This window comes from Schistocerca piceifrons, chromosome 1, assembly GCF_021461385.2.
Source record: "Schistocerca piceifrons isolate TAMUIC-IGC-003096 chromosome 1, iqSchPice1.1, whole genome shotgun sequence".
Lineage (NCBI taxonomy): Eukaryota > Metazoa > Arthropoda > Insecta > Orthoptera > Acrididae > Schistocerca > Schistocerca piceifrons.
Genome location: NC_060138.1, coordinates 813,584,753 through 813,612,124, shown reverse-complemented (window position 1 = coordinate 813,612,124; position 27,372 = coordinate 813,584,753). Strand labels below are relative to the sequence as shown.

The 27,372-nt window shown below is 43.6% G+C and overlaps 1 protein-coding gene across 1 annotated transcript in view; it reads left to right on the top strand.

Moving 5' to 3' along the window:
* Positions 1-26,930, top strand: part of LOC124775353 (transmembrane protein 132E) — a 267,220-nt gene extending 240,290 nt beyond the window's left edge. Inside the window, exons 16-19 of the mRNA XM_047250188.1 lie at positions 8,896-9,055; positions 9,194-9,282; positions 11,279-11,321; positions 24,416-26,930. Coding sequence (XP_047106144.1) covers positions 8,896-9,055; positions 9,194-9,282; positions 11,279-11,321; positions 24,416-24,763 — 640 coding nt within the window. The 3' untranslated portion in view covers positions 24,764-26,930. The remainder of the gene's footprint in view (positions 1-8,895; positions 9,056-9,193; positions 9,283-11,278; positions 11,322-24,415) is intronic.
* Positions 26,931-27,372: the final 442 nt, after the last annotated feature.

The window sequence follows — 27,372 nt, the reverse complement described above, 5'->3', positions numbered from 1 at the left end:
GTATCTAGACGTATCAGGGGTCCCATATCACTCCAACTGCACGCGCCCAACACCATGACAGAGCGTCCACCAGCTTGAACAGTCCCCTGCTGACACGCAGGCTCTATGGATTCATGAGATTATCTCCATACCCATTTACATCCATCCGCTCGATACAATTTGAAACGAGACTCGTCCGATCAGGCAACATGTTTCCAGTCATCGACAGACCAATAACGGTGATGACGGGCCCGGGCGATACGTAAAGTTGTGTGTCGTGCAATTCTCAAGGATACACGAGCGGGCCTTCGGTTCCGTAAGTCCATAACGATGATGTTTCGTTGAATGGTTCGCACGCTGACACTTGTTGATGGCCCAATAGTGAAACCTGCACTATTCTGTGGAAGGGTTGCTCTTCTGTCACGTTGAATAATTCTCTTCAGTCGTAGTTGGTCCCGTTCTAGCAGGATCTTTTCCGGTAACAGCGATGTCGAAGATCTGGTGTTTTACCGGATTCCTGATATTCACGGTACACTAGTGAAATGATCGTACAGCAGAATCCCCACTTCATCGCTACCTCGTAGATGCTGTGTCCCACTTTCAAACCGCACTTAAATTTTGGTAACCTGCCATTGTAGCAGCAGTAGCCAAACTAACAATTGCGCCAGATACTTGTCTTATATAGGCGTTGCTGACAGTAGTGCCGTCTTCTGCTTGTTTACATACCTCTGTATTTGAGTACCCACGTCTATACTAGTTTCTTTGGCGCTTCAGTGTATAACGTATGTGCGATTACAGGCTGTGACGCAGAAAGTTGGAAGTTTGAGTCTGGGACATGAGTCGCGCACGCATAGCCAAAGCGCTTAAGACGACCACTCAAGTAAAGTGGGAAATCTGGGTTCGATTCCTGGTCCAGCACAAATTTGTCGTCAGTCCCTTAGACAACTAATGGTTGTCCACTTTCGCAACTGCAAATTGCGAATGCACTTCATGCTTACTAGACTGTTTGTGAACAGCATTTGCGAACAACTGCGCCACTTGCTAAATTCCTACTGGCCCAATTTTTTAGAGACCAGTTTCTGACTATTCACAATTTACACCTTACATTGCAGCACAGTGAAGCAAGCAATATTGGGTCAAAATTACTGGATATAAACTTCATGGATCTCATTATACGAAGGATAAACAACAACCATGACTTCACAATATTCAGGAAACCGACAACCACGAGTATTACCATTAACAGTCAAACCACCATTGACACACAAACAAACAAGATTCAGATTCGTGCTCCACAAAGTAAACTGAACACTCATTAGCAAAATGAACTACACGTAGGAGCGAAACACTGTAAAACAAATAGCAGTGCAAAATGGTATGGACACCCGCATGATAAAGACCAACAAAAATGTCAACGGAGAGAAATGCACAGGTTGCGTCTACAGAAGGCATTGTACAAGATTACTGGAGAACAAAACACAGAGACAAGGAACATATGCAAGACACAACAAGCCAGACTCATCACAAACTGTCACATACTCACCTACATTAATAAAATAGTTTACAAATATTATAAAGTAACTTGGACTTCGTATTGGATACAAGACACACTATACAACACGAAATATCTCAGAACACAGGAAACGTTTAGAAATAAAATCAACGTATCAGATATATATGAAATTGTTTGCAACACTTTTTAGTCAGCATACACAGGGCAAAACTGCAAGAACTTTAAGATAATATATACAGAACACTTAAGAACTATAAGAAGTAACAACTCCAATAGCACATTTGCTGGCCACCCAATCTCCCGCAACAATCACCCACCTGAAATAGGAACACATTTACAAATATTAAAATCCACCCACAGCCTGTACCATAAACTCACAAAAGAGTAAAACTACTACATACAAAAGGCGTTAGTAGAAGGAAAACAGATAATAAGTCAGTACACCACACTGTACAGTGGTATACTATTTAACACGTCAAAGGAATTTTACACAAAGAGAAAGAGAGAGAGAGAGTAAGAAAGTAAACGAAATTCAGATTTGTCGCCAAACACAATCGACAGCAAGTGAACGTCAACTGGGACTCGACATACAACAGCAATATTTACATTGTGTTTTAGCGACGTTCAAAAATGGCTCTGAGCACTATGGGACTTAACATCTATGGTCATCAGTCCCCTAGAACTTAGAACTACTTAAACCTAACTAACCTAAGGACATCACACAACACCCAGCCATCACGAGGCAGAGAAAATCCCTGACCCCGCCGTTTAGCGACGTTGAAAAGTGTTAATTATTAACGAAGTTCTGTAAAATATGTGTAGTGTTAGTGTTTGTGTGCACTTCTCGGCCACCCATGATAATGCAGATAAAGAAATATTTGTGAAAGCTGTAAGTAATTGCATTTACAGGGTGGTCAGAAAAGTCTGAAAAGCTTGTACGACTGCTGTGTTGAGAAACAATTGTTAAGAGAAAAATTAGATACATTGCTCCGTTTGCAATTTAAGTAACATTGAAGTTAACCAATCAGATCGTTGCAGCCTGCAGGAGGCAGTGTGGCCTAATATGTTCTTCGTTTGGTATCCAAACTTCACTTTATGAGTTCCGAAAAAGGCATATTTTAAATAGTAATGAGCGTTTGAACAACTCGTAATTCACGGTAATTCAGATGTCTGTGCATTACCGCGGTTTAGCTTGTCAAGTGCTTGCATTTGCGAGCGTAACGCCCTGATTGACTAACTTCAATGCTAAGTAACTCGGAAACGGGGCAACCTATCGAAAAAATTTTTAACAATTATTTCTGAGCCTAACCTCCCCAGCAGCGCCCTTACAAGATTTTAAGAGTGTTTCTGACCACCCTGTACACCCGCGAAATATCTTTGTACAACAAAATTACTGTTAGACACAAAGTGATGTGTTAACTCACTAACTAAATTCACATTAATGTTATATAGTAGCAAATGACAAGCTGTTTGTTACCGATAAGCCGGCCGGAGTGGCCGAGCGGATCTAGGCGCTACAGTCTGGAACCGCGCGACCGCTACGGTCCCAGGTTCGAATCCTGCCTCGGGCATGGATGTGTGTGATGTCCTTAGGTTAGTTAGGTTTCGGTAGTTCTAAGTTCTAGGGGACTGATGACGTCAGAATTTAAATCCCATAGTGCTCAGAGCCATTTGAATTTGTTCCCGATAATGTGCAGAGGGTGCTGGTAATGGCAATAACAGACAATAACTATTTTTAGTCAAATTTTCGTAGATCAATTGTCACTTAAAGGAAGTACTCATTTTAGAAATGTAAATTAGGAAAATTCACTGAGTATGGGATAAAAGCAGCAAACATGGTTTCCCGTAACAGGCAGATCTGACATCCAGTAATTTTATCTGTAAACTCGACTAATACAAAAGCAGCAAAACGAAATGATGAATAATGGCGGGTCACTATAATTTGACCGTATACAAGTTCACGGAGAAATTGCTGTTCATAGCACACTGAAAACATAGATCAAGTCCCAATCTCTTGTCGATAGATGACCGAGATCGTACTGCCTGCAATGTCGCAAGGCGATTGTGGAGGATTTACACAGAAAACACAACATCGTACGAGGACTAGTCAGAAAGTAATTCCTCTTTCTTCTTCATTGAACTAGTAATATAGTAATCATGAATACGGAACACTTCCTGAAAACTTCTTCTCCCCACTGTAGAAACAGCGCCATGCATCAATGTATCAAAGTAATGCGTAAGTATAGAAAACAGCCGACATTCACCTAAGTATGAGACGGCATTCTGAAACTGAATTTCTCAGCCGGCCGCGGTGGCCATGCGGTTCTAGGCGCTGCAGTCCGGAACCGCGGGACTGCTACGGTCGCAGGTTCGAACCCTGCCTCGGGCATGGATGTGTGTGATGTCCTTAGGTTAGTTAAGTTTAAATAGTTCTAAGTTCTAGGGGACTGATGACCTAAGCTGTTAAGTCCCATAGTGCTCAGAGCCATTTGAACCATTGTTTTGAATTTCTCACTGCAAAAGGTGAAACGCCCAATCGTATTCATGAAAGGCTGGAGAAAGAGATGGAGATGATACGGTGGACGCCAGTGCCGTTAGAAGATGGATTCGTCGCTGTAGAGAAGCTGAAGGTCGAACACAGTTTGCCGAAGCAACGTGGAGCTACCGGCCAGCGACTGCAGAGACTTCACACACCATCCAGCGTGTTGCCCATACCATCCCTAACGACCATCGGGAAACAGCAGATGGAATGTGTCTCCAGTTATCCACCAGTGGAGGCGCTGTGACGGCCAATTTTGAAAAACTGATCTACTTCAAGGTTTGTGAATATTGGGAAACGAAATTTTGACCTACCACAATAAAGAGGCAAGGAATACAAGTGCATCCAACCTTTTGTTGGGCTTCAATATGAGGGGGCTGAGGAATGAAAGGAAGAAGAGGTTTTGGTGAAAATTATGCCTGGAGACGAGACTTGCTCTATTGTCTTCGGAAGCAGGTCCACGCTTCACACCGCATAGATGTAAATGCTACTGTTTCAATGTGGAAAAACTGTGAACAAAGATGGTAATTATATAGAAAAGTAAGAAAATAACTATTATCCTACGGTTATGGAATTTACTTTTCTTGCAAAATGAAAATAAAGAAAATAAGAAGAAATACTTTCTGATCCTCGTAAGAGGGCGGGTGTTTACACAGATGTTTAATTAGGTCCCCCAAAGGACCTTAAAGCCTTCGTCATTTTTCGATGTCTAGTTGTGAGGCAAGGCACTTTATCTTCTTGAGACATCACATTGAACCTGGGGAAGATGTAAAGTGCAGCTGTGTGTTCAGAATCAACTGGAACTGCCCTTCATAGTGAGTAACTTCCGAAGAGAATGCCACTGAAACATTCTCGATGATATAATAGTACCGCAAATCGTTAAATTCCATCAGTCGTAGCAACATGTTTGTGCACGGAAGTAAGTACTGGAGAGCGTACACATCTGCTAGAATACAGCAAAGTGATTCATAGAAGAAATCTAACAACTTGTAACAGATGCGTTTCAGACGCCATTCATCTGCTTCACCATTATGGGAGGATAATCAAAATATTTCTCTCATACATTTGCTAATGAATTTCACTTAAAGCACCTAGCCAGACTAGTATTGCATTCGGGGTTATAATTAAGCGTATTCTACCGGAAATGTTAAAATTCTTTAAATAGATCTCTTCTCAGTAATTACTTGTCGAGATAAAGTTTCTCCGTAACAAATCACATTATTCTAGCGGAACGTACTCACTATGTACATGTGAAACAACTACCTTAAATCACATTTAAGTAAAAGTTCTACAGTTGTAGTCACAAGAAAATGAGCGACTCTTCTTAACACCGGCATTTAGCATGATGGTCAGAAAAATTTCTTAAGGGCACAGACAAAATTAAGAGAGTGAAATCTGGCGTGGCGTGTATTTCTGTAGCTATATACACGGCCTGACAAAGAAGGTAAGCAATCAGAAAGGGAGGTGAAAACGAAATTAAAGTTCACTTCTTGAAAGGGTTTGTGAAGTTAACTCAGTGATTATAAAATGGACATAATTTTACAGAGGACTTGGCAGAATGAGCCAACTTTCCAGTATAACCTTACACTCCCTCTGATCTGGATGAATCCACTGATTTGATTGGGAATGGTGTTTCTCCTGAGACAAGAGAGCCAACAGTTGTAGTGACTGGTCCTTGATATGTTGATTTCTGAAACTGGGACGAAGTTCTATTAGGGACATACCTGGGGATCTCACTAGAACGAGAGTATTTCAAAATCATGTGGCAGTTCATAGAGGCACGAGTCATTTGTGTACGAGTATAATCGTGTTGAAAAATGGCACCACCATACTTTGGTTCAAATGGCTCTGAGCACTATGGGACTCAACTGCTGAGGTCATTAGTCCCCTAGAACTTAGAACTAGTTAAACCTAACTAACCTAAGGACATCACAAACATCCATGCCCAGGGCAGGATTCGAACCTGCGACCGTAGCGGTCTTGCGGTTCCAGACTCCACCATACTTTCCTTGAGAGGTGGCACATGACGACACAGGGTCTCACGACCGGATGTTTCAGCTACTGAGAATCTTTCCGGGCTGTATGGCCGTGGTCCATGGAACTCTTCAATCCCTGACGTTTCGTCGAAGGCTACGTTGGACATCTTCGGAGGTGCTCCTGGTTGTGCTGAGTCTTGCCTTGGACGAAACGTCAGGGATTGAAGAGTTCCATGAACCACGGCCATACAACGTGGAAAAATTCTCAGCAGCTGACACAAGGTGTCCTTGACGTATCGTTGTACCGTCAAAGTTCCCTCATGTGCCATTAGCCATGACCTAATATCATCCCTGATGATTCCCCACTCCATTACTCCAGGAGTAACAACGCTGTGCCTACCCAAAACATTTGAAGAATGGGATCCATCTATCCCCAGGTCGCTGACGATGTCAACCGGTGTAGTGCAGAACCGCGATTCCCTCGCTGAACGTATTTTGACTCCATTCATCAGGAGTCCATACTTCCCAATCACGACATCATACGCAGATGTTTGTATTGTGATATTACCGGCGGCCTACACATGGGACGGTAGTTGGCGAGTCCAGTTGCTGCTAGCCTCCAACAAATGGTGCGAGATGGCACAGAATGCTGAAGTGAGTCAATTACTTGTTCTCAGATTCCAGGCACAGATGTGAAGATTTGCGATGTGATTGGAGCATAATATGGCAATCCTGCCTTGGGTCATACGTGGTCGACCGGAAACTTCACGACGAGTATGCCTTCCTTCACATTCCCATGCAGTCAAAAAACGGGTGGCTGTTACATACGAATGCCCACAAATCTGCAAGTTGGCCGATTCAGCCAGACAGCCAAATGAAGATCCACAATGGGGCTGCATTCAAGCAATCTCACGCGCTGATACTGTCTCTCAAACAAGATCGCGGGGTATCCACATCCTTCACACTGATCACTCACCCTGCCAGGCCTGGTTACAACACTAGTCCACTCTGTTTGTCGTTCTACACATGTCGGAATTGCATCTGTAATTCTTTACATCAACCTATCGATGATGTGTAAATGTACAAGTTACATTGATATCCAACTATGTCTTCTGGGCCGCGCGGGATTAGCCGATCGGTCTAGGGCGCTGTAGTCATGCACTGTGCGGATGGTCCCGGCGGAGGTTCGTATACTCCCTCGGTCATGGGTGTGTATGTTTGTCCTTGGGATAATTTAGCTTAAGTAGTGCGTAAGCTTAGGGACTGATGACCTTAGCAGTTAAGTCCCATAAGATTTCACACACATTTGAACATTTTTTTATGTTTTCTGGGTTCTTCACTTTTTTTTTGTCGAGCTGTGTATGTGCTCCTCAAGCTACTGTACAATGCATGATGGAGAGAGCATGAAAACAATATTAATTATTTTCTTGTTCCATACGCGTACTGAACGAGTGAAAAGTGTCTGTCTATACATCTCTCAAAGTGTCCCAATCTTTTTTTTTTTACCTTATGTTATTTTATGTTATGTTAACCGGGGACCTAGAAACGATTGAAAGGCTCCGTCCCCTCCGCAGCCGCAGTGGTCCGCAACCCCACGATGACTACTGCAGTCCACGTCAACCCTCAGCCGCCCCACACCGAACCCGGGTTATTGTGCGGTTCGGCCCCCGGTGGACCCCCCCCAGGGAACGTCTCACACCAGACGAGTGTAACCTCTATATTTTGCGTGGTAGAGTAATGGTGGTGTAGCGTACGTGGAGAACTTGTTTGCGCGGGAATCGCCGACATAGTGTAGCTGAGGCGGAAATAAGGGGAACCACCCCGCATTCGCCGAGGCAGATGGAAAACCGCCTAAAAACCATCCACAGACTGGCCGGCTCACGGGAACTCGACACGAATCCGCCGGGCGTATTCATGCCGGGGACCGGCACTCCTTCCCACCCGGAAAAACCGTGCATTAGACCGCACGGCCAACAGGGCGGGCCGTTTTTTACCTTAGTCTCATCATCTCTATGCCCGATATCCGATGGTGACAGTTTAATTTTTGCATAGTCTTCTTTGAAATGTTGTCTACGTATATCTAACAGGCTTTTGTAAGAACTTCGTCGTCTTTCCTGGAAGGATTCTCATTTCAGTTTCCAGCGCATTTCTAATACTCTTTTATGACAGACGAGCTTCCACGATCCTAGGAGTGAGTCTCCGGTGCGGTTCTCCTCTTGCTACCGGAAATGACCGCGGAGAAGCCCTCGGACGTTGGCGCACCAGGTACATACAGTCTGCGGCCGCGAGCTCGGCTCCAGGTCACCACCGGCAATGGAGGGTGAAGCTTTGACAATGCCAGCCACTCGTGCTGGCGAAACGTCAATAAAATCATCAGATGAACGTCAGCCGAAGAACCCGAGACAGAAGGCAATAGGCAGTTTGTCAACGAGTGGCTACGAAAGCCTTAACAATTTTGTGACACAATTTGGTTCTATATCCCTCAGGAGGACAGCTAACAACTTTAGCAATCAGTGTCAAACTGAATAATTGGTGGCATACGCGCCACGCGTATTTTACTTGCTCTATTTGTGAAGCTCTTTCTCTTGAATAAATCGTCTAATTTTTCTGTAATTTTAATAATTTGTTTGTCTTTACCGATTTCTGTCCCATTCGGATGATTCTTTCATCGACCGTCACTTTTTTGTCGTAGAGTGTACTTCATTCACCAGGAAATAAATATGATTTGGGCCCTTTCCCCCTCCGTCTTCTCTGACTCAGGTCGTGGATAGACGTTGGTTTGGGTCCTTCCTTTCGTAAATTACGTCCTTGTTGTGGCAGTCACCGCGTGATCGTGGTGAGAGGCATCGGAAGGACTGTAGTGAGAGACTGCTTGGTGTGTGCGGCAGTCGCAGCAGCGGAACGCCGCCGCCGCTGCCTCCCCACGGGCTGGTGGCGCCCGCGCCCGCGCCGGCGTCGGCGGCGGCTGACAAGCCGCTGGAGGTGGAGTACCGGCCGCCGGTGCCGCCGCACCGCAACATGGGCGTGACGGCGCGCATCGGGCCCTCCGCGGCCGCGGGGCTGCCCGCAGCCGGCTTCCAGCAGAGCCCGGCAGCCGCCGGCGCGGACACCGCGGGGGCGCAGACCGCCTCCCCGCTGCCGGCGCCGCCCCCGCCGCCGCCGCACCAGCAGCTGCAGCCGCAGCAGCGCAGGCACCACCACCACCACCACCACCACCGCAGCAACAGGTTAGAGACCCACTACTGCCTCAACCACGCGCCGCCGCTCCAGTCGTCGTGAAGGACTCGGAGTCCGCTGCTTCAAAGCAAGTGCTATTCTTCTGTATCATCCTAAATGTTCTTTCCCGTTTCTATTTTCTCACGTTTACGTTATTTGCACCTTGCTGTCGTCAGGTAAACTCTGCTTGCGTTTGCCTGAGCCGCTATCCCGGAATGCATCCGTTTCTTCACTTCTACAGCAAACGGTTGCCGAGCATGTCGACAGCCAGTGCATCGTGGACGTATTGACACACTCTGGGATTAAAAACGAGTCCTCAAATATTAATGTATTTCGTAGAAGCTACCAATACTGCGAAGGCTGTCCAGAAAGTAACAGACCTTTTGATCTATTGCTGCTGTGGGCGAGGCTACAGCCACTGTCATCTTGGTCGCGTGACGTCCCTATACTCATTACGAATCTAGCGGTGGTAACATGTGATCTGTGTCTCCATTACTTTGCGTTCTTTGACGTATTAACATTCATTTCACCATTAAAAAGCTTTCGCAACATTTTCCCTTAATTTCACGGAATTTAGTCCAAAAAATTGTGGCGGAGAAACTTGTTTACCACAAATTTACTGCTAGGTGGGTTACCAAAAATCCTAATGGACGACCACATAAAACAGAGGTTGGCTGTGACACTGACCTTCTTCGAAGATTACGAGAAAACTGGTAACAAAGTTATCGATCGTATCGTAATGTGGGACGAGACTTGGGTGAAGCATGTCAGTTCTGAAACAAAAAAGCAATCGATGGAATGGGATTACGAGAAAACTGGTAACAAAGTTATCGATCGTATCGTAATGGGGGACGAGACTTGGGTGAAGCATGTCAGTTCTGAAACAAAAAAGCAATCGATGGAATGGGACACGCAAGTTCTCCCAAGAAACCAAGGAAGTGGATGTAAAAGCTGTCAACAAGAATGATCGTGGTTACTGTATTTCGGGACTCTTAAGGGAATAACTCTCGTTGATTTCCTTGAATCTGACATAACAATTAACTCAGAGTCGTATTGTCGAACCCTGACAAAGTTAAGGCGGCGATACAAAACAAGTGTTGGAAGAGAGTTAGCGCAAATGTTCTGTTTTTTCACGACAACTCATGTCCACACACGGCCAGTCGTACTCGAGAGCTCCAACAGGGTTTGGTGGGAGGTGTTTGATCGTCCACCATACAGCCACCTCTTCCTAGCAACGAATACATGGCTCGCTACACAACGCTTTGGTACTGACGCCGAACTGCATGCCAGTATAAACCAGTGGTTGCAATCGCAGGCGACAGATTTCTACAGACACTGCATTGAAAAACTTGTGCCACGGTTTGACAAGTGCCTCAATTTGAGTGGCAATTAGGTAGAAAAATAGCTTAAGAGTGTACCTTTAAAATGTGTGTAATGATATTTGGTTTTTCCATATCGTCAATGTTTTATTTCAAAACGTCTCTTACTTTCTGGATAAACCTCGTACTAACAACGTTAAAATTCGTCTTGGCCTCTTATCTCGAATTCATGACGAACAAAAAAACCTCTTGTTCTGTATATGAAGTAATTTCTGGAGATTTTTGTTCTAAGCTCTTCCTAATGTGATTTAGGAACACATGCGCTTGGAAAATCTCTTCCATATTCCCCGTTCTACGCTTTTTGGAAATAAATGATAACTTATCATACAATTACTTCTTTCTCGTTAGTGTCGAAAAAGAAAAATTGTGAAAAAGCAGATAATTTTCTAAATAAAAGGTAAACGAATGTCAAAATAGCGTCACTTGCTTATTAGCTGCCACAAGCTCCAGTTGCTGAACGTAAATTAAATATCTTTTAGTTTTAATGGGCATTCCCCAATGTTACGTTTCACCCCGCTAACCATAGTTTTTCTGTAGTCTTTTCTCGTTCTTTTCATCACTTAAAATATTGTTCTTATCTACATTTAGAACTTTATTTTCCGTATTCATGCAATGTGCAGTTGCCTGTTTTTAGTTTGCATAAGGCTGTTAAGCATGTTAGTCTTCATGGTTACAGATATAGATTTGAAATAGATGTAAGTGTGACGTTCCCTCTTGATGTAAGTGTTAAAGAGATCTGTTAGAAAGAACATGTTGGAATACCTACGTATTTTAGGTTGCGTGGCATCTCAACATTTCTGATAATATGTTGAATACATCAACCTAAATTGTCTTGCATTAATGAGAAGCCCCAATTCACGCATAAAAATTAAGTGTTATTGATAAAATAAATGCTCCTCCTGCATTGTGCATCGTAACTAGCCATGTACTAGTGCCTCTGGTCCTGGAGTAAGACTTATTTCGAATTGATGGTTCTTACATCCACTAATCTGCACCATAACAGGAATAGTTCGTAGTGTCTTTCTGCTTTCTAGTATCTGTGGTGGCAATGAATTATTTTTGAGACATTAATCTTAACGTAACTGTTGGTCAATATTCTCTGGTACATTATTGACTAATCTTCAGCCCAAATGGGGCTTGGTGAGTATTTGCACTGATAAAGTACGTGAGTTTGCAATGCTTTTGAAAAGTGTCCAGAATATATTCATCCTTTAGAAGCAAAGCTCTTCTCCATTTTTGTTTGTTTCCATCGCTTTCAGTGACGAAAACACTATTACGTTAAGAAATAATAGTTTGCTTTCCTTTTCGAATTACTTAATTTTATTATCATACTCATACACGTTTCACATCATTTTTGCAAACGTATTCCCATCGATCTTGAAACTTTGGTAGGGGTGACATACGACAACTATTTCATATCTTGTGCCACTGAGCTGGTTTATGTTCATTACTGTCTGATGCACTTATTATTTTCAGTTTATTACGACAAAGAGAAAAATGGCAGAATTTTACTAATCGATGAAACTTTTTGTCGTCCTTACTTTTAGATTGGTGCGTTTTCTGTGTTACTCCGTGAGACAGAAGTTGAAATATTCCCCAAAAAAATCAAGTTTACATTACCATCAATAAAACACCTGAGGTCACTTCGTCTCTGTTCTTACCATCCAGACTGATGACCTCAGAAGTTAAGCCGCATAGTGCTCAGAGCCAATCTTACCATCCAGCAACATCACGGCTATGATGACACACTCATGTGATGATAGATGAAGTAGTGTATCAGTTGTGTACATCATCAATTCGGTCAAACACGTTTTCAGAAGGGGCTAAAATCTTGGATCATATTACATCCTAACACGGAGTCATACATTGAAAAACATTTTGCTCGATATGCCCAAGGGATAGAAAATGGATATATAAAAATTCGCGTTGATAGTATTTTATTCGTGTGTATGTGCTTTTCTTTGTGCAATGGAGATGTGTACTGCTGAGTATACAGCTGTAAGAGACCACCTTTTGTTTCGGAGTGTATTTTGATTTAGCTGGAACTGATGAATGCGCCGTTGACGGACACGGAATGCTAATCTTCCTTTCTTCCGTTTCTTCCTTTCTTATCCTATGCACCGAGCAGCAAAACGACTGCATCGTCAGCTGTACATTAATACATTTCCTTTATTTGTAGTGTATGCATGTGACAAACAGATAAATAAATTTCGATATCATGTTCAAAAAGGAAGGTATCTTAAAATTTCAGGGAAGGTGTAAGAATGAAATCCGCCGTGAATTTGGCTTAAACGATTAAGGAAAATTCGGGAAAGCCCCGTCGGAAAGACTGGTTGTGGAGGTTGGTTGGATATTTGAATTACAGATCTCCAGAATTCGAATCTGATGACTTGACTACTACATTACCTTGGCCAGCTGCATATACTGCAGAAGTACACTGAATACAAGTGTTGTACTGTACTTGGTTTTTCTTAAGGATGGTGAGGTATGTAAAAGAATAATATGTTTTCAGATCATTTCAGTTCTGTTCATCAGAACAAAAAGTACAGGGGTCAACATTGCACCTTGTTGGGTTTGTGACGGAATTTCCTCACCTGTAATCTACTATATTGAGAAACAGCGAAAACGAATGGTCGTTCTCTCAACTCTCGTCTTCACTTCGTTTGTAACTACCAATGAGAAACCTTTGACGTAGTCCGGCTCAATCCATGGCTAATTGCACACTGTTGCCACACTACCATTTCTGCTTCAGCTGCCGTCCAAATAGCATAAAAAACAACTGCTACCGCTGAGGTTGGCAGCGTTTTGCTACTTTCACTTATCCATTTGCTGTGAAGAAATATTGCGGATCTGTGAAGAGAGATGTGATTATTACCGCATACTATTGTTGTTACAAGACATAAGGAACCAAATAAAGGTAGTCATGCACAGGGTGCACTACTTTCTTCGTGACCTTTTAGACAACTCCATAAGAGAGGAAATTCTTAACGGCAAAGGCGTGTGGTGTTTTATCACCCAACAGTACACAGAAACCACGGATAGTGGCAATCTTGGAGCAAAAAGTGATGTTACCGCCTCCGAGGAAGGATAGTATTTGAAGGACATTGTTCACCTTATTGTATTGGAATTTTACGATCGTGACGAGTGTCACACAAAGCAAAAGGTGACTGATGTTTTACACGAGAAGGCTTCACAGATAGCCGCAATTTGTAATAGTTCAAAGGTCTGTGGGATTCAGGTACAAACAGTGCAGCGATGGAGACATATTCTGATGGAGAGACATGCTTTTACAGCATTTCTGGCAATTTCATTTAGTCAATGCACAACATTAGAAAAGAGAATCATCGTTGCCCCATTATTTTTCTGGATGAGATTTGGCTTAATCAAAATCACGCGAGGAAGCACATCTTGTAAGATAAGAAGTTTGAAAGTGCTGCCTAGCAGAGTAGACAGATTTATTATCTGTCATGAAGGATCGTCTGAGTATGGCTGTCTCAGAGCTGCAGAGCTAATATTTACAGCCAGCAAATCCAACGATTATCTAGAAGAGACGCATAGTGTTGTGTACAGCGCTAATTTTAGATTTAATACATCCTTTAGGAGGAGGCTGTGTTGTTGTCATAGATAACGACAATAATCTTTGGAAAGGACAACAAGCGAAAGTTGCTGATTCAGTTACAAAGAAAGATGAAATCAAGAAATAGCCAGGAAATTATTTCAGTTTTGAAAGGTGAGATGGTGGAAGAAGTGTGTCGCTACAAGCTCCTTTACAGCAAAATTTATCTTGACAACTTAGCACCAAAATGAGCGACGAGGTTGTAAGGCTTCATCCTTGCCACCACCAATAGAATCCAATAGTATATGCGTGGGCTCTAGTGGAAGGAAAGGTCGCATCCATTAACTGGCGAGGCGAAATTAAAGATGTGCAGAATTTATGTGAGGAAGCCTTTGATGATGTCACTGCAGAAGACTGTTAAATGCGGACGCCACGCTAAAAATTTAAAAGAAAGTTACTTTCCGAAGGAAATCATGGTCATTACTTCAAATTGTAACACAAATGTTAAATTTTCGGATACACGTACTTCTTCAGAATAAGACAAACAACAATAAATTACGGCTACAAAAATACTGTACCCTATGTCTACTCCTTTACATGTCATCTTGCTCTTTCCTCTATCCTTGCAAAAAATTATAGATGAGAGGCAGAACTACCGACGTACACAAATACTGACATATAGTACGTGTGGTAGGATGTTTTCAAATATTAGTAGTGGGGAGAAGAAACCCATATCGTATGGTACGTACTGAGACAAAAACTTATCTGTAAGTCCAATGAATGCTTGAATGTTCTGGTAATCACAACAGAAATTCTTTTATAATTTAACAGGTGAGCTGCTGTTGTGGTGTGGCTGTGCATCTGTCCAGTAGCACGTCACCTCATTGTTAGTACACTTGGTTAGTGTCAAGAACAACTGCACAGAGAAGAGTCCAAGTTCAGGAACTATTTATTTGAACACTCAAATCTCATGAGAAATGAATACAAGGAACACTTCCTTGAACACATCCCTTGTAGAAGTCCAACATCGATGGGCTGAATAGTTCGAGATAGTCCCACGTTAAGTCTTTAGCTATCACGCAGATTTCCGACTAGACATTCTGAAGATCCTCGTCAGTGATGGTAGCTGTAGCTCTGGCTGTAGGCCCACTGAAGATTATATAGGCCTGGCGAGGTTGGTTATAACATGACGTTCAGGGTACGTTCACCCTGCACGATTGGCTGCCACTGATCGCGATAGCGAAAAGCTCCCTAGTTGGCTCGCCGGGCACGATGATTTCATTGGTGCTTGAGGAGGGCGTGGCAAAGTAGTTTCCCCCATCAGGAGTGCCTTTTGGAGCCGGCTGTCGACGTCTGCGTAGCTGTATGGCTGCGCCTGCGAGATAGACCGCTGGTGGCACAGTGACGCGGGGCATCTGGGGACGCAATATCTTCAAGACCATCTTTTGTACAGTGTACCTTATAATTCACACGAGAATATATTGTGGCGACCCCCAGTGTGTGTTTAGTGTCGCTGTCTGGCTTGTTGTAGGTCGCTAGTTCTCATCCAGCTACCAGCAACTGTTTATTATTTCTAATTTATCATTTCTGGAAGAGTTCTTCAAAAACTTTTTATATCTGCAGTATTCGATGGTTTTATAAATACTAGCTTCCTGAAATAGTGAATATTTCTATAAATACCTGCATTCTCTATATTCTATTGACCAAGACCCAACGAAATAGCAGATAAGATTCGACGAGATAAGATAACTTATTTGGCAAATATGTACATCTATTTGAGCGGCACAGCACAGAAGTTGCTCGAGAACAACAGAAAGAAGCTCGATAGCTGGGAAAAATTCCAAGCTGAACTGAATAAAGCACTTGGCGACAATCAGCAGCAACCCTCATTTGGCGGAAGAATAATTTAAGAACTGGAACCAACGTCGTGAGGAAACGACATAGTTATGCACACATAACGTTTTGGCACTATGCTACATTTTAAATCCGAATATGACTTAAGCTGACAAAATCTCACATTTGATGAAAGCAGTCGTGAAAGATATGCATCAAGCTCTCCTGGTAAAGAGCATCACAACAACAGATGAATTCATCAAGAGGGGACAACGAATCGAGAAAATGCAACAAAGAAAGAGTCGGTTGAAAGAGGTATGACGGACTGCCAAATGTGGTTCCTACAGCAGTGTGAAGACTACCATGAGCTCGCTTCTCTAACACGCTAGACAGTAAGGGCAGAGTTATAGCAGCGCATGACAGATAGAAATGTCAGACCGAGTACTCAAGAGATAGCAGTCTTGAATATCGACTCGATCTATCAGGAGGTGATAGAGAATGTTGAGGAAGAAGTGAATCAGTCTGTAGCACCAATCGCCACCATCGGTCAAGGCACTATGAAGGCCAGCTCGTTCTTACACCGCTGCCGTCAAACGACAACCCAGCACCCGAACTATGTGGGTACAACCAAGTCTTTCACCAACCAAAGGCTTAGTAGAAGAAAAGACATTTGGAGGACGGAGGAAAACATGCCGCTCGTTTTTCAGTGTAGATGCCCTGTACATGTTGTGTGAAAATGCAGAAAAAGACGACGAGTGTGCGACGACTGTTACGCCGTAAGACATCAACCACCACAACAGTCCTAAACACACCAGTCATCTGCAGACCCATGGGCCGAAACTCATGGCCGTAACCTGCGCGTGGTTGTTCCCCAGCATGCCGTAGCCATTTAGATGTACAAACCACTCGCCTGGCTGCCGAATTCGGGAAAACTATGCGACGCGACCGTCAACAGAGGTGAAACTGCCACAGATGAAGATCCTCCATGGATGATAGATACCAAGATGAGAGGAAATCTCATCCACGTCGTCCTGTCGGCCAACCAATCTCGGCGCTATTTGTCTCAGAGACTTCTTTGTCCATAATGTCAAACGCTCATCATCGCCAGCTAAAGAATACCATGTTCCGTGATATAAAAGCGATGGTGCTGAAGTTCGCAAACGGAATACGTAGTGGCAACTGGAATATGAAATAATTCAATAACAATAAATGACAGAACAGAGTCATTAGAATATGTCGGTTTAACAGTACATAGTCATAATTTTATTCTTAGAAGGGACTTCACAGGTGTCACAAGCAGTCATGAACTATGTAAGATCAGAGTTCAGATCGACGAAGTTATTCCAACCAGAACATATAACAATCACTGCTCTGGGTGTTGTTTACCACTGAAGAAGCCGTTATCCAACCCACTGCGCTCTGACGGCACCATAAAATGTCTGAAAGCATCAAAATATTTCTCAGCTATGTGCATTGAGACAGGCTGCTGGTAAACCAAGGTTGGCTGGGAGAAGACTGCTTTCATAACTCCTGATGGCTTCTATGAGCTACGTAGTTTGGATTATTTAACACTGTAGCCATCTTCGAGCGTATGAAGGCAACCTGGTTCGGCATCTAAAATGGACGACGCACCTTTGCTGTTTGGATGACATTGTCGTTTTTATAGCATGTTTGAAGAACGTCTGAGTTGAATGACAACTGTGTTGAAGTGCGTTCAAAAGTACAGGTCTTTGTATGATTCTGGTATAGTGCCTCTTAGTCTCCTAAAAAAAGATAAAAACCTTGCGGCACCTAGTGAGTGGCGATGGAGTCGCCCTGATCTAATGAAGATACGAGCAGATTCCTAGGCACATTCTTAATGGGAGACATTTTCTCGCAATGGTCTCGCACTACCAGTGATTCATAAACGAGTTCCGTTTCAAGACACGTCACTTGCAAATACTATTGTAAACAGATGCCAAATTTTCTTTCAATGAGGCGCAAAAAATATTTTTACTTGTCCTTAAGGAGGGGCTAACATCATCTCCAGCCTGGCATTGTTTAAGGATAATGCCGGGGCAACTTCAGGCGACACTATTGGTTTTGGGATGGGGGCAGTTCTCGTACAGAATCTGGAAGGTGCTGAAATGGTGATAGCTGGTGTTTTCAGAGTATCCTTTAAGTCAGAGAAGAACTACTCCACACCAAAACAGACTGCCTTTCAATTGTTTAGATCGTTAATAACTTCCGGCCATATTTATTTTGGGAACCACTCACCTTTACGACGGATCACCACTCTCCGTGCTAGCTGAGTAGCCTGAAGGATTCTGTCAGGCTGACCCGTGAGATTACTGGCTGATCAGCCTGAAGGGTCCGTCGAATCGAATGGCGAGATGAGCACCGAGGTTTCAGCAGTACGTCGCAATGGTGTACAAAAAAGTGGACATAGACAAAAGGATTCCTGCTGTCTTTCAAGGAATCATTTGGCTGAACACAGCAACATGGACGAAATATCAGTCATCACTACATTAAATGACACTGCTGCTGAACAGACGGAAGATCCGTAGAAGTCTTTAAGACTGAAAAACTCCCCAAAGGAGGATTCCAATTAATAACTGGGACACTGTTTAAGAGGAACTATGATGCGATGAGGCGAAAATGGTTTCTCGTCGTCCCATCTCCTCTAACATCCTGAAGTATTTTCACGACGCTGTAAGATCTGTTCACATGGGATTCGTGAAGACTTTACACCGAATCAGAGCAGTTATCACTGGACAGGCCTCTACCAACCCGTTATACCGTATGTGAGCCACTGTAAGGAATGCCAATGACGAAAGCATATGCCGCAATTATGTTCGGGGCTTCTGGTACTAATTCCACATGCAGCAGCGCCATTCCGTCGAAATGGAATCGAGCTCTTGAGAAGGTTCCCGAAGTCGACAAACGGGAATCGATGGGTAATAGTCTGCACTGACTACCTCACCTGTAATGCTGTCACCGAAGTTGTGCAAACTGCCGAAGCTCCGGAAATTGCCAAGTTCCTAGTAGAAGACATCATTTAAAGCCTGGGATACCCCTGTGATGATCTCTGGTCATGGGAAAGTTTTCCAGGTGAGACTGGTATCAGATATAATTTCAGACTGTGACATCAACCACAAAACGCCTATCATTCACAGAGGAATGACCCACAGAATGCTTTAATATGGCCTTGGCAGATGTACGTTGGTGTCGAGCAAAGAGATGAGGATACATTTCTGCCCATCGTAATGTTCGCATACAACAAAGCGAAGCAAGACGCTACCGCCTTCATACCGTTCTTTCTGCTCCACAGTCGCGAGGCCGAAACAACAATGGACACAATGTCCCTGTTTCAACTGGATGACACTCAGGTTGACTATCTGAAACACCGAAGGACCGAAGAAGCAAGGCAGACACTTCGCATACGGTCTCCGGACGTCCAGGAAAAAAACAGAGTGCTACAACGACAAGCAACGGCCGTGGGATCCAGCCCAGGAGACTTGGTATGCAAGGATTTTCACGCCTGTGTGGAAAGTGGGACTATCGAAAACGTTAAAAGAGTGGTACTTGGGGCTGCAAGGGATCCTTTGACGATTGTAGGACGTCACATATGAAATCGAGGGTGACAATTATTGAAGTGTATGATATAAAAGCGTCATAACTTCTGAACCGTTTGCGTTAGGACGTTAAAACTGCAAGGTTGGCTGCGCGGCATGACGGGAAATAGTAAGTGCATGTGCACGCGCCTTGTTGTTCTCAGTAAGCAAAATTGTCGCCTTTGGGGGACTGAGAATCCGCATTTCGTGATGGAGAAGTCTCTTCTCCCTCAACCGCTGACTGTGTGGTTTGCAACGTCCAGTCACGGAGTAATCGGAGCTATATTCCTTGATGCCACGGTGACTACCAAACGGAACGTGACGGTTTTGGAGGATGATTTCATTCTCATTATCCAAAGTGACCCTGATTTCGAAAATATGTTGTTCAGGCAGGAAGGAGTTCGACCCTATCGAAGCAGGAGAGTTTGATGTCCTGGAGGAGCACTATGGGGGCCGCATTCTGGCTCGGCTACCCATTGGCATGGGCCTCGATTGGCCACCATATTCTCCGGATCTGAACACAAGCGACTCCTTTTTGTGGGGCTAAAGACAAGGTATACAGCAATAATCTCAAAACCATTTCTGAGCTGGAAACAGCCATTTAGGAGATCATCGACAGCTTCGATGTTTCGATACTGCAGCGGGTCATGCAGAATTTCGCTACTAGTCTGCGCCAGATCATCGTCAATGATGGCAAGCATATGAACATGTCATAACCTAAATCCGAATATCTGTAGTGACGTTCATATGTTGAATAAAGTGTGTTCACGCCATAGTTTGTAACTAATTAAAATTTTTTCATATAGTTCAATAACTGTCACCCTGTAAGCTCTGTTGCGGCTGTACGTTGGTGTTCTTAATAAACGTACTTCTGATGCCAAGTGTTGTCTTTCATTCAAAACCAGCCTTAAGTTTTGTTCTTGAGTGTTTACGACATGACAGTATTAGTGTGGGAAGTCCGAAGAATGAAGCAATGGCTCCTGTTTTTCTAAAACACTTTCAAACTTTTCTTAACGTTCGATTTCGCAGCCGCGATAAATTGTTCAAAAGGAGTGATTGTCAGCTTCTGGCTTTAAAATCGTTATTGCTATGTGTCATCTGGCGATTTTCGTAGTCTTGTTGTTATTAAACGAGCGCTTTGTAAGGCACAAAGCATACTATTTGTGTGCAGCCGAGAGGAAAGCACGTGACAGGAATGCGACAGCGAGACTTGAGACGTGCTCTAGGCAGCGCACTATCCGAAGCTATAAAAACATTTTGATTAATGCAATTATGCACACATGTAACTGTAACTGGCTTGAAGGAATTCGAGTGACATGTACTTAATCGTCACACTTTTTCAGTGTACTTCGACTTCGGGAATAATATCAATCGTGCAATAGTCTTCACGGATTTCTCGCCGCATAATAACTCAGTGTGAACACGACGTTATTCTCTCCTTACATCATATGGCAAAGTGCCGGTGTAGTCATCGTTCGCTTTCTTCTCTTGAAAGCGCAGCACTTCCCTCAAGGTATCTACTGATTTTGTCATTAGTACTGTGCTTTTGGAAATTCTCTTTATTGATACGTCATCAGGGTTGCAGAAGTAGTTATTTCTGGCTTCTTTATGGCCTTGCTGTCTGTTTAGTATCGTAACTTGTCGTCCATCTAAATCAATTTGATCTTCAGCATTCCTAACAGCCGGATAGGTATTTTGTTTGATTCTCTTGTGCTCCGGTAAAACTTGGTGGCATTCTTCGTAAGTCAATCCACCATCACGTAGACCATCACTCGTATAATATACATCTGACAGATGGTGAGGCTGCAGCTAATGGAAAGCTGGGATTGTTCATTAAGGAGAAAGCACAGGGCCCGAAGCCTCTGGGAGGTTTTCCGGGTTATTAGGCCGCGTCATGTTTCTTCTAAAATGTTCGACGTTTCGACTCCTCTGCTGGGATCTTCCTCAGGATCTTTTGGTGTCCACTACAGTTAGAACACTGTCTGAGACGAGTGTCGCGTCCACTTATAAAAGGGAAGTTTTCCTGGCGTTCGTGCTGGAGAAGTGATAGTACTGGTTAAAATTCATATGGCTACCATTGGTGAGCCATAATCATAGGCTAATATTCCCGCTCTGATGCAGAAGAAGGGGGCGTTGGCAGCTCATCTCTATGGATACCATTGGCGGTACATCGTCATTGGTTAGGAAGGTACTATTCCACACTTATGCTGGAGAAGGGTTATTGGTTCAAATGCCTGCTACCGCTATTGGTTGGTCGTCATCAGTGGCTAGATTCGAAACGGACAGAGCAAGAGAGGGGGAATCTTTACCCAAAATATTATTGTCCGCCGAGGTGACTTGCAGCGCGTTGTTTATGCCGCTCACACACCGCGGCCGCGTATTTACGTCCGTGATGGCGTGGAGCCAATATGCCGGAAGCCTATAGCCGTCCTCTCTATTGAAATTAGATGCATTCCTAGAAATTTCAACCGCTTGTCGGACCTTTCTTCTATAAATGTTTGTTTCTTTAGCCAGTACACGTACGTTATGAAAATCGATATCAGAGCCACAGTTCTCGTGATGTTCCGCTACTGCCGATTTTGCACTTCGTTTTAGCCGCATGTGACGTTCGTGTTCCTTAATGCGTTCTTTAACAGTTCTTCCCGTTTCGCCTGTAAACACTTAGCCACAGCATTCATCTGGGATTCCTGCTATACATGTGTCAGACAGCGTTGTATGATGAGGTGGGTTTGGCTCGAGTCACGCGAATCTTCTAGGGGTGGGCTGCTGACATTAGATGACTGTTGTGTAGCACGAGAACTCGAGTGGGGGAAGAGTGCAGAAAAAAGTGTTGAGGGGAGATACCTTTCACACTTGCCAAAGAGTGCAGAAAATGTGTTCGGTGGGTAGTGGTGCACATTTTGTATTTCCCTCTCGAGCTTTTAGTTTTGCTGTAACGTAGTATATACGGAGTGTTCAACTGAAAAGGTACGAAACGTCGTAACAAGCAGACCAGTTGAAATTTTCATATGTCGCTGTTGGCTAACGTAGTGAGACATCTAGGGACGCGAATGTAGCGTTGCCACAGCCACAAAAATTCGAAAGCTGTGCTTACCGTCTCATTGAATCCCTCGAGCACGGGAGAACGATTAACTGTGGCGTGTACTGTGAGACATTCCATAGCCTGAGCAAGTCTATCAAGAGCAGTCGGCCTGGACTGTTCACAGAGGGAGTGATTCTGCTCCACATAACGCACACGTCTCAAAGGTCACATATGTGTTGTTGTTGTAATCTTCAGTCCTGAGACTGGTTTGATGCAGCTCTCCATGTTACTCTATCCTGTGCAAGCTTCTTCATCTGCCAGTACCTACTGCAACCTACATCCTTCTCAATCTGCTTAGTGTATTCATCTCTTGGTCTTCCTCTACGATTTTTACCCTCCACGCTGCCATCCAACGCTAAATTTGTGATCCCTTGATGCCTCAGAACACGTCCTACCAACCAATCCCTTCTTCTAGTCAAGTTGTGCCACAAACTCCTCTTCTCCCTAATTCTGTTCAATACCTCTTCATTAGTTATGTGATCTACCCATCTAATCTTCAGCATTCTTATGTAGCACCACATTTCGAAAGCTTCTCTTCTTGTGCAAACTATTTATCGTCCATGTTTCACTTCCATGCATGGCTACACTCCACAGAAAAACTTTCAGACACGACTTCCTGACACTTAAATCTATACTCGATGTTAACAAATTCGTCTTCTTCAGAAACGCTTTCCTTGCTATTGCCAGTCTACATTTTATATCCTCTCTACTTCGACCATCATCAGTTATTTTGCTCCCCAAATAGCAAAACTCATTTGCTACTTTAAGTGTCTCATTTCCTAATCTAATTCCCTCAGCATCACCCGACTTAATTCGACTACATTCCATTATCCTAGTTTTGCTTTTGTTGATGTTCATCTTACATCTTCCTTTCAAGACACTGTCCATTCCGTTCAACTGCTCTTCCAAGTCCTTTGCTGTCTCTGACAGAATTACAATGTAATCGGCGAACCTCAAAGTTTTTATTTCTTCTCCATGGATTTTAATTCCTACTCCGAATTTTTCTTTTGTTTCCTTTACTGCCTGCTCAATATACAGATTCAATAACATCGGGGAGAGGCTACAACCCTGTCTCACTCCCTTCCCAACCACTGTTTCCCTTTCATGCCCCTCGACTCTTATAACTGCCATCTGGTTTTTGTACAAATTGTAAATAGCCTTTCGCTCCCTGTATTTTACCCCCGCCACCTTTAGAATTTGAAAGAGAGTATTCCAGTCAATATGTGTAATGTCCAAAAAGGACACGGTGTAGGGTTGGTTCCTGGCATAGTCACAGGCATTCTGGGAACAGGGAATCATTCGGCTCGTGAAGCAGTGGGATAGTTGTAGTCACACCTCTGGTCTTTGTTTTCGAATAAAGACTTTAATTATACCCACAATGATGTTTCATACCGTTTCTCTTGAACACCCCTCATAGTAAGGCCCTGATGTAATGTACGTAACCTAAGCTAATCTATAGGTAGTAGGTAGCAGCTTATCTTTTCGTTTCCTTTTTTTTTTTTTGTGACCCAAATGGGTTGGTAAAAAGACCAGATGATGACGCAATAGCAGCACTCCACTGATGTAGAAAAGCTGATACCCCTGCATAGCGCTATGTTACTGGGAAGTATGCAGTAGATCTGACGCTGTGTTGTGCTCAGGGCTGGCGGAGGCGGAGGTGGCGGTGGCCACGACGGCGGCGCGCCGGAGCAGCCCCCGCAGCGGCACAAGTCCCGCCGCTCGTCGGGCCACCAGGCGCAGCCGCAGCCACAGGTGCCGCCGCACCAGCACCAGCTGCAGCACCACCAGCACCAGCTGCAGCAGCTGCAGCTGCAGCACGAGGCGGCAGCCGCGGCAGCAGCCGCAGCGGCGGCCGGCGCCAACTCCTCCGACTTCGTGCCTGGCGCGCAGCGGGGGGCGGGCGGCGGCTCGGAGGTGAAGCGCGCCACCATCGTCGGGAACCCCATGTTCTCTGCAGGCGCCGCCGTCGTCGCCGGCGGCGTGGCGCTGTCCGGCGCCGCGCACGACGACCTGGTCGGTCTCGACGACCTCAACCTCGGCATGGACTACGACCAGATCATGGAGTACTTCGACAACCTCAAAGAGTCAAATGCCTGAATCTAGTCACGCGACTCCGTCGTCCGCAACCGCGGGGGGCGGCAACCGATACCAAAAAGAAGCTATTCGTGTACAACATATTTATTTATCTACCCGCGCCAAATGTCACATTTCTTTAACACGCGAAGCGTAACGCACTGAACAGCCACTGCTGTGGAGACGGTACATTTGAATAGTTTCTGTCAACAGATTACTGTATCCACTTCTTTTAGGTGGTGCATTGTTCGTCTCCTGCAGCTAACATGACCTAGCTTCGGACTCCGTCCGAAGAAAGCAAGGTGTCTCCAGCATTTTTTCCACCGTATGACGTTTGTGTTCCTGCTAGCTACTATATGCACGCTGTATTGCTGTTGGTGTGTTGTATCGTCAGCTGATTGAAGTCGTCTAAGCAAAGGGAGGCGTCTACCTTCCCCCGCACTGTACAGTATTTATTCTAAAAAGATGTTTCGATTGATGTTCCTACTTGTCACGCCTCTGACCCGTACCGCAACCTCACACGCCAGCTGGGAGCTGTCCGTCACCCCTGCTGCCGCAGCACAACTTTCGAGAAGCATCTTTTTTATATTTTATGCCAAAAAAGAACAATGTCGTTTTGTTTATAGAAGAATTTTATTTTTATGCGTGTGCACTCCATAGTTTTATTATGGGCATCGTGCTGTCTGTTGGTGGCCTTTGCATGAGAGGTACCCCACCACCCGAATATTTAATATATTTATTGAGGACACTTGATTTTCCTTGTAATGTCTGTGTTGTAAAAAGTGTACATAACGTATAAATGTTTGTATTTGTAAGCATCTTAATACCGTTGCACATTTTATATGGGCCCATATACATATATAAAAAGTAGGTGAGAGGATAGCTTTTTTTCCCCAGTCACTTTTTTGTATACCCAACCAGGGTTTATTACAATATGGCATGGTAATTTGTATCCTTTTAGTGTACTACGAGTCTAAATTTGTTGACATTGGATAAAATGTTTCTCGTACTAAGCATTTAGCTATGTTTAGACGCTAGAGTCAATTACAGTGTGGATAAATCTAAGCGTGATTCGTATTGAATATTGCAGAAGTAGTTGTGGAGCGAGTATTAAATATCTGTCACTCAAGTGTAGATCGCTTTATGTAATAGGAGACGTAGTTCGTAGTGTACAGAACTATTCTATACAGACATAATGCTGGGCTCCAAACATGAGTGACCCTCTGGTATCATACTTCCATGAAAGATAATGCATGTTAGTCACACGAGCTCTTTAGGGAAAATTCCTCTGTGACGCGTTCATCTGTGTACACTCAATGTATAAAGTGCATATCTGTCACATTGATGGTCGTATCTGCTTCGTACTACATGTGAACAACTAATTTGAAAACGGATTAGTGTTTTTCGTACAGCTCTTGTAACTACCAACTTGATACAAATTCACAACAGTCAGTATAATGCAGTCGCTTGTTTGTTGTGATGACTTGCTGAACGATTTCCCTCACTTAGTTGTATGTGTGCTCACCATGTACGCGTAAAATGTGCTTTCACCGTGGCTGAATGTCGCTTAAAGATAGAGAAAAGATCAGCAACCTACTCCACACTTAAGTCCCTGCCACGTAAATTAAAAATATTTCCCAATTTGTGAATGTTGTAAATTGAAAATTCAAATGAAGAGTAACTGTATGTGTACATATTATGCAATGTCGATGAAGCTGTTTCTTGATACTGATGTTTGCAGTTTATGATCGATTTCAGTAGAATTTTTAACGAGGTATTTGTCCTCTTATTTACAATATACGTACTCCAAATTAGATACTCGCATCAGTATGAGACATATGTTAATTGTCTTACACAAAACATGTATTTATTACACTATATTTTGTGAACGACTCACTGCTTCATACAGTATGTATATTGAGTAGTCCTCAACAATTTTATATCAATGAACTGTGCACATAGTTAAGTGTTGAGGAATGTCCATTATTGAACTCATACCGGGTAATCAAACAACCTATCAACATTACCTCTCCCAAAGGCAAATATTCTAATCTCTCACTGAGAATTTCATAATTAAGAGTACATGTAACTCACCGACTGCAAATGTTTGATGTTATATGATTATATGCCTACAGAGTCATAAATACAAATAAAACAAATTTGTAATTGAATAAATGATAATTGCAAGGTTTCACATTCTTTAAAAGACCTTCCCAGATCTCCGTCTTTCTGCTAAACATTATGTTTTTGCAATTCGACTTTTGGGTCAATGGATGGCTCCTCCGTTACTGAGTTCAGATCACTGCTTCTGCCGACACTTCACTCTTCCGCAGGAGGCAAATACTTAACCTTGCTTATCGAATATATTTTAAGGAACGCAGCAGTTAATGAAGAAAATAAAAACTAGTTATGGATAATACTATCTTAAGAAGGAACAATACTATCGTATTCCTCATATAGGAAAGAAGTCAGATATATTGCTACGGCACACACTGAACTTTTACGAGTAGCATGTCCGCATGTTCTCATGGTCTCGTTGAGTATTATTTATTGTGTAACCACCTGAAAGATGTGAAAGCTTAATTCGTACATTAGTTGTGTTTATAGTGGTTTTTATTATTTTACGGACGAGG